Source organism: Eschrichtius robustus, chromosome 20 (assembly GCF_028021215.1).
Source record: "Eschrichtius robustus isolate mEscRob2 chromosome 20, mEscRob2.pri, whole genome shotgun sequence".
Taxonomy (NCBI): Eukaryota; Metazoa; Chordata; class Mammalia; order Artiodactyla; family Eschrichtiidae; genus Eschrichtius; species Eschrichtius robustus.
The window spans coordinates 18,770,234-18,777,802 of NC_090843.1; the positions used below are offsets into that span (position 1 = coordinate 18,770,234).

The 7,569-nt window shown below is 45.5% G+C and overlaps 1 protein-coding gene across 2 annotated transcripts in view; it reads right to left on the reverse strand.

Moving 5' to 3' along the window:
• FBXL20 (F-box and leucine rich repeat protein 20) overlaps positions 1-3,829 on the reverse strand; it is a 109,283-nt gene extending 105,454 nt beyond the window's left edge. Inside the window, exon 1 of one of the 2 annotated variants that reach the window (XM_068529842.1) lies at positions 3,429-3,829. In XM_068529842.1, coding sequence (XP_068385943.1) covers positions 3,429-3,476 — 48 coding nt within the window. In that variant the 5' untranslated portion in view covers positions 3,477-3,829. Of the gene's footprint in view, positions 1-2,605; positions 2,873-3,428 lie in introns of those variants that run through there. The other variant, XM_068529843.1, reaches the window with a different exon arrangement.
• Between the last annotated feature and the right edge of the window lie 3,740 nt (positions 3,830-7,569).

Genomic DNA, 7,569 nt, shown 5'->3' on the forward strand with positions numbered 1-7,569 from the left:
GCCCAGAAAAAAAATGTGGCCAAGAAAACAATCTTTCACTTTTTGTATTAACCATAACTAATTTGAAATTAGTTGTTATATATTTGCTATAGAAATTTCCTGAACTCACAAAAATTTTCAGAGCTATCTGCTTACAATCATAAAATTATCAGTCCTTTAAAAACCGGTGATTTTTGAGAATTAAAAAAATAATTTGATGTAAATATTTTAGATATGAAAAGCCTGCTTTATCTTATCTACATCTTTTATCCATTGAAAGTAAATATTTAAAATGTTTTCAACGAATTAGCAAGGTTTATTACTTCATGAGAGACCAAATAGTTCATTGTTTTATTACCGGTAAATTAGGTCATTAAGGGGTAAATGACTTTAAGAAACATCAGACAATGAAACTCATTAACACATATCATTTCCAGTCCCTTCTCATTTGTATTTCAGCATGAACACTTCAATTCATAATAAGAGTAGCTTTTTGTTTACAAATAAACACTGTAGAAGATGGAGTTTTCCTCCCTTTTTATCTTAGACATGTTCAGAAAACTTTAGTTTCCAGTTACATACCAATCAAGGTAAACAGACATGCTTGCAGGACTTCCCAGGTAGCGCAGTAGTTAAGAACCCGCCTGCCAATTCAGGGGACACGGGTTCAAGCCCTGGTCCAGGAAAATCCCACATGCTGCGGAGCAACTAAGCCCTTGTGCCAAAACTAGCCCATGTGCCGCAACTACTGAAGCCCACGCGCCTAGACCCTGTGCTCTGCAACAAGACAAGAAACCACAATGAGAAGCCTGCACACCACAATGAAGAGTAGTCCCTGCTCGCCACAACTCGAGAAAGCCCGCGCGCAGCAACTAAGACCAAACGCAGGCAAAAATAAAAATAAATAAAAAATAAATAAATTTATTTTAAAAACCCAGACATGCTCAAGAAAGCAATACATTTTCTTATTATTTTAGTACCACCAGTACAGATAAACTACAAATTAAAATATAAGATAATTACAAAAACAGGATATAGCAATGCAATTTTAAAGCACAAACTACAAAGAACTCTTTCCAACAATTACTCACACAACCTAAAAGTGAATATCAAAATGATAAAGAGCTGACTGTAATGGCAAAAGGCCATCCTCCACTCAATTCTTCAGTATTTGGGTTTCCCTTTGAAGATTTCTGTTAACTGCTAAATATCTATTCAGTAATTTTAATGACAGTCTGGACTTTTACAGTAGTACTGAATAGGAAACCATCATAAATTAAGTTTACTGGGTCTCTCTACACTAGGGCAACATAAAGTTCTATTAAACACCAAAACATATCTACTATAATAATTTCTTCCCATGATTAAGTTAAATATGAAAACTCTAAGGAGACCAATTCCTTGATTTTTCTCCACTCCTGGCCTGCAACAGTAACACTGTAGCTCTGCAGTTAAACTCTCCCCAACACTCCCTGTCTTGATCTTTATCGGTAAATTAAAATATTTTTCCCATAAGCATAAAAAGAAATCAAGGAATAGACTAAACTGAAGACCTCAGGTAACAACTTCATCCTCTGCAACTAGCTGGCAAGCTTCCTGAAACTTCTGTCTCACCGTCTTACAATTTCATCCTTCAAATGGAAATGAAGAAAAACACCAAGTGAGATGTACACTGAGCTGTGAGTGATCCCAGGTCAGCCTGATTCTCTGCCAAAAAAGGCCAGGCAACATTTACTCTTCTTGCTGTAGTTTCTTTCTCTTTCTTATCCCCTCAAAAAACCTTCCCGTATATTACCATACTACTGTAATTCACCTGTAGCTACGATACTTCAGTTCCCAAAGGAACCACTTCCTGACACTGACTACTCTCTAAAGACGCTTTCGGATGTTTTATTTCCTCACCCATTCCTTAATTCCATTACTATAAACCTCTCTCGCCAGAGGTGGAGTTCTTAGAGACAAAGAGACTTGAATGGATTTTAAGTCTCTCAGACCTTCGTCCCAATCTCAAAGCCTGTACACGTCTAAGAGTTCCCAGAAACAATGAGCTACAAAAGTACAGACTAAACGCGAAAGAAGAGGAAGTATCAGAACAATACCCAAAGCAAACAGCACCGAAAACTCGTGGTCGTCTCTATCATCTCAGTCTACCACCCCCACTTCCCTAGTTTAACCAAGGTCTCTCAAACTCGGAGAAAAGCCCCCTGGCCCATAATTTCCCCCTCGCTTCACGAAGAAAGTGGCAGAAAGAAAAGAAGCTAGCTCCCTCCGGTCGATCGGAGCTGTGATGCTTTTTCTGCCGGGTGAAGGGAGGCAAGCCAAGGGTTGTGTAAAGAATGGAAAGCTGAGTGATACTGGGGGGAGGGGGAATTAGGGCGCCAGAGCTAATCCCCCGCCGGGGCCCCGCTGGTGGAAGAGGCAGGAGGCGACCGGTCGGGAGGAAGAGGGAAGCCGGGCTGCACTGGGCTTTCGGGTCGCGAGAAAGGGGAGAGAAGTCTGGCAGTCCTAGAGGCCGGGGGGTGACGGCGCCAGACAAGGGAGGAGGCTCGGTGCGGAGCGAATTTTTCGGGGCATGAGAGAGGGAATCGCCTTCCTCCCGCCACCCTTGCCCCCTCCAAGCGCACACCTCAAACCTGCTCTTGGTCACTCCGTTCACGTCCCTCCTCATGGGGCCGGCGGGTGCGGCCGGGGCCGGGCGCTGCGGCGTGCGGAGTGCAAAGACTGGGGGCCCCGGGCAGGCCCGGGAGTTCCGGCACCGAGAGGAGGCAGAGGAGCTGCGGGCAGGGACCGTCGGCGGGGAGGAGAGACCTCTCGACTCCGGCAGGGCCTCCTCCTCCACCTCCCGCGGTGGTGGCGACGACTGCTCGTCGCTAGCTCTTCGCTCTCCTCAGCCTCAACTTCAACCCAAAACAAAAACACTCCCCACCTACCAGCAACGCCGCTCCTCATTGGGCAGAGCCGCCCGGGCCTCGGAACGGCGTGGGGAGGGGGAGGAGGAGGAGCGCGCGGCGGCGGCGGCGGCGGCGGCGCAGGACCACCCCTCCCCCACCCCCGGGCGCAGCCGGCGACCATCAGCCCGGGAGCAGCCAGAGCGCGGCGGCGGCGGCACGAGCGCGTTCTCGCCTCCAAGGCAGGAAAGCCCACCGCGAGAAGGAGAGGCAGGGAAGTGCCTGTGTGTCTGTGTGTATTTGTGTATGGGAGGGGCTGTGGGGTGGATGCGAGTGTGCGCGTGCTCGCCGACCGGTGAGAGAGAAGAAAGCAGGACAACTGCACACAGCACCCGAGCCCCCTCTCCTCTCCTCCGCGGGCAAACAGCACGCACCAACTCACCAAGCACTTGAGCTGTCTGTCTTGTCCTCCCAGCCCCCTAAGTCTTGTCGCTTCCCCGGTAGCCTGTGCTGGCACACATGTCCTTCCCAGCCACCCAACTCCCTTCCCCTATCACTCACTGTCGCCTTGAACCCAAAGTGCAGCAGGCGGTCCCTGCTCGGAGCCATTTTCCTCCTCTCTGGTTGTCTCTAGATTGGGGCAGTGCTGCTGCTGCCGCCACCGCCGCCGCCGCTGTTGCCGCCGCCTCCCCCGCCCCCGTGGATTGCATTACCGGGTGTTGCAGGGAGGCTTGGGGGGCCGCTGCGGAGCGTGGATCTTCCTGTGCATGGATCAGGAGGACAGGGGGACAATTGTGCTGCCCTCTGCTCTGGGGACGTGCGGCAAGGCCGCACCTCGTGCCTTGGGGTCAGGGGGTGCAGTGCAGGAGCTGGGCGACCATTCCTTTAGCTGGGGGAGGGGCGCGCTTTGGTGGAGGTGGGGGCGGGTGAGGCAGAAAGGCCTTGGCTTCACCCGCTCCTCCGCCGCCCGACCGCCGCTGGCACCCAATGGGCTCTAGTGCCTGCCCGCCCTCCAATCAGGGCTGTGGTTGGTGAGAACCTGATCCTGACGCCACTTTGGCGGGAGAAACAAGCGTGTCTGAAGGAGCAGGCGGGGGCGCTTGCCCAGCCGTAACATTCATTCTCTTTCTGTAGAAGCTAGATTGTGTCATATTATACTTTAGCAACCCCAGCCCTCAAGGTCTCAAAACTTATTATCTAATTTCTATGAATTAACGAATAAGAGTTTACCCTTAGAGCGACAAACTACAGAATTATTTCCCAAAGATAAAATATTAGAAACTATCATGAATTCTAGCAGTCCTGGCTGGACCACTTCTAATTGTATTACAAAGTAGATGAGTTTGTCTTCATACCTCTTTTCACTTGCACATTCAGTGACTGGCTTATTAGGAATGTCTGATTAAGAGATGAGCTTATTTAAGAGCAACTAGTGCTGGAGATCTTTTAAAATAGGCATATTTTAGCTGGAAGGCTTATTAACCAACTCCTCAAGAGCTTTTTAAAATTAACTTTTTTATCCTAGAAAGGGCTTCCTAAGCAAGGAAACCAGTTTCAGAAACTCATTCGCAGGCCCACAAAGCCAGGTCTAGATGTTACAGCCTCCTCCTGTGCCAGATACTTTTACTTTTATTGCTTCACTTCAGTCAAATAAGAACAGCCTTTTAAGTTGCATCTCATCTAAGAGCAGTTTTCTCCCAGCAAGCACTACTGATGAATTTAGTGACGAAGGCCTGCAAAAGTTAGTAAAACTGGCTTGAGCAGATAAATCAGATGAAAACTTTCACGGGTCTGTTTCCCTAATTTCAATTATACTTTCCAGTTAATTTCAAGTAATAGGAAAGACTTTTACTTTGTTAAAATTTTTTGACTGGACTTTTAAAAAGCTGAATAAACAAAAATTATTCAAAGGTTAAAAATTTATTACACATAGGCATGTTGCTTTTTATCAAAGAAATTTATTCGCATGTAAATAAACACGTTTTTGTAATGCTTGGGGAAAAAAAATCCCACAGATTTTTGTCTACTTTCAAAAAAATGAAAAACCCCGAAGTATTTACAGAACGGCCATATGCACAGAAAATCAAATTTGAAAAGATTTTAGAAAAGACCCTCCCCATCTGCTCGTGATGTACATTTCTGAAACAAAATTTAAAGCTCAGCTTTTGCAACTGAGCATGTTTCCCAACCTAGCTTCTGATATGTTAAGTACTTCCTACCCCTCAAAAAACTAACTCAAGGGTAGAAATCAGGGGGGAGGAAGATTGGGGGGGGAAGAAAAAGGTAAAAGAAAATGAGATTGCTTAGGGATTGTGAATAATGAGTTTCCTATACTGGCATCTGCTTTAAGTGACTCATCTGGATACTATGACTCACTGGCTCCCTGGAAGGTTTCTTTTGAGAATTCATAATAGTGCTGCCCTAAATTTTCAGACCTAGGCCTTAAGGAAAATCCTTCCAAGAGCCACCAACCTCAAGCCTAGTTTTGGCAATTATATCCTGCTTCATTCCCACCGCCCCCCCCCCACAAATACTTGTTTTAAAAGAAATTGATTTTTGAACCTGGAATCTTCATGTACATCAGAGCAGGTTTTGACCAAGAACCCCTAACATGAAGCCAAAAGACAGAAGAGGAATCAGGTCAAACTAAGAATACATAAAGACTCCAGCAGCAGAAGATAGGTAGAAGTTGACTTCATGTCCTTGCCGTCTTTTGAAACAGGAGAATGAGTACACCTAGACAGGAGGGAGGTGTCCCAGGCTTGGTTTATTCTGCCTCTTCTCCTCCACCCTGTGGAGAAATGCAGTGCTCCCTGGTTCTCAGGCAGGGTGAAGCAGTTTAGCCCCGGCTCCCTGTTAAGCAAGTTCAGATGCTGGGTCAGTGTGTGGGGTGTGCCCATCGACAAGTCAGGGGCTTATCCTTCATCCAGATCCTAACTCGGGATTCTTTGATCTGGGATGAAGACAGAAAGAGAGAAAAAGCTTCCCAGTTTACTCATTTTGGTATTTGTTGGCTCTGCTTGGGGGAGCTGAGCCCCTGATACTATGCAGTACACTCCCCATAAGATTTTCCCCACCCAGACAAGCTTAAAAACCATTTTTTTTTTTTTTTCCCTGCAGAAACCAATGGGATAGGATTCAAAACTAGGTGAGAAATCCAACCTGGTTGTATGTCTGAGAGGCTGCTACTGTATCAGCATCACAAGATAAAGCACTCTGGTATCACCTTGCCCATGTCCTCCTTAGTGTCACCCAAGACATTTGACTCTGATACGGTAACCGATAACTTTTCTTGCTCCACTTTGCAATGTTTCGTTTCCTACTTCTTATTACCTTGGGACACAAAAGTGGCAGAGTTGTTGTGAGCTGATGACCAGAAAAGGGAGAACACTAAAGGAAATCAGAGACAGTCAGGAAAGAAAGCCAAAGCTGATTTTCCAACTCTACGCTAACTCCAACCTGCAGAAAGGGATGAATATAGAAATCTTCAATACCTGATGGAAGTCACTCCATTTATCACACACACATACATACACACACACACACACACACACACAAATGAATCACCTGGCTTTTTTTTTTTTTTTTTAATCCAGAAGAGTTGTGCTGGGGATCATGCCCCATCCTGCTGACAACAGAACCTGAATGGAATCATCAGGAATGGCACAGTGCAGGTGTCAAAATCAAAGTAAGGCCGCAGAATTTTGAGAGGACCCTCCAAATACTGAGAACTTGTGTTGCACTCAAATGGTCTCCTGGATTTCTATATTTATGAGAAGGGCTTCTTATTGATGTCCCCCAGAATCCAGACTCAGACCTGTTCCTCCAAAAAGGTCCAATTGTGTTGCTACATAGTAGCAAGGGTTTATCTTCATACCCACCTAGCATTCCAGGCCCCCATTACTTCAAGTGAGCTTGAAACTGTTTTAAGTGAACTATGGCTGCAAATTTTTTACTGTTTTATCTAAGGGAGCATACAATGGAATAATTAAAGTCTGGACTCCTTATCCTTGTGATGAAGGGAAACAAGGAGCCCAGCTCTCAGGAATGGCATCAGTTCTCCTACAAACAAAATGCTGGGATGTGGACTTTTGGCACATTGTAGAAATAGGAGAACTATTAATTCTGTACTGGTTTTCATGCCACTGGATCAGGGAGGCTGTCCCACTTTTAAACCTCACTGCATCTGAAAACACGTTTACATCCCAAAAAGCCAGCCCAGCTTTCTTTAAAGGAAAAAGAAACTATAAATCAATACCTCCACAGAAAGATAACTATTAATATTCCTATGATGTCTGAACCCTATGAAAAACCTCCTAAAACAAAAATACCATTTTGGTTTTCTACTTAACTCCGAAGGTGGACTCGGACTAATCTGCCTCAGCTTGAGACTGCAGGACCAGCACAAGCTGCAAGCTCCCTACCACCAAATAAGCCTCGTTCTTCCACCTCCCATCATCTTGAACCCTGAACCTCATAGAATTAGAAAAAAACACTGTATAAAAGCAAACAGATAAAGGATTGAAATATTACAAATAAATAGCTAAAATCATCTTCCCTCCCCAATCACTCCTAAGAAACAGACACCAAACATTACTTAAGTGTCCAAAATGACCAAAGTCCTTCATTTGCCCACGCCTCAAATGGACAACTACCCAAACAAAGGTGAACAACCTTCATGCAAATGCATCAAGGAATGTAT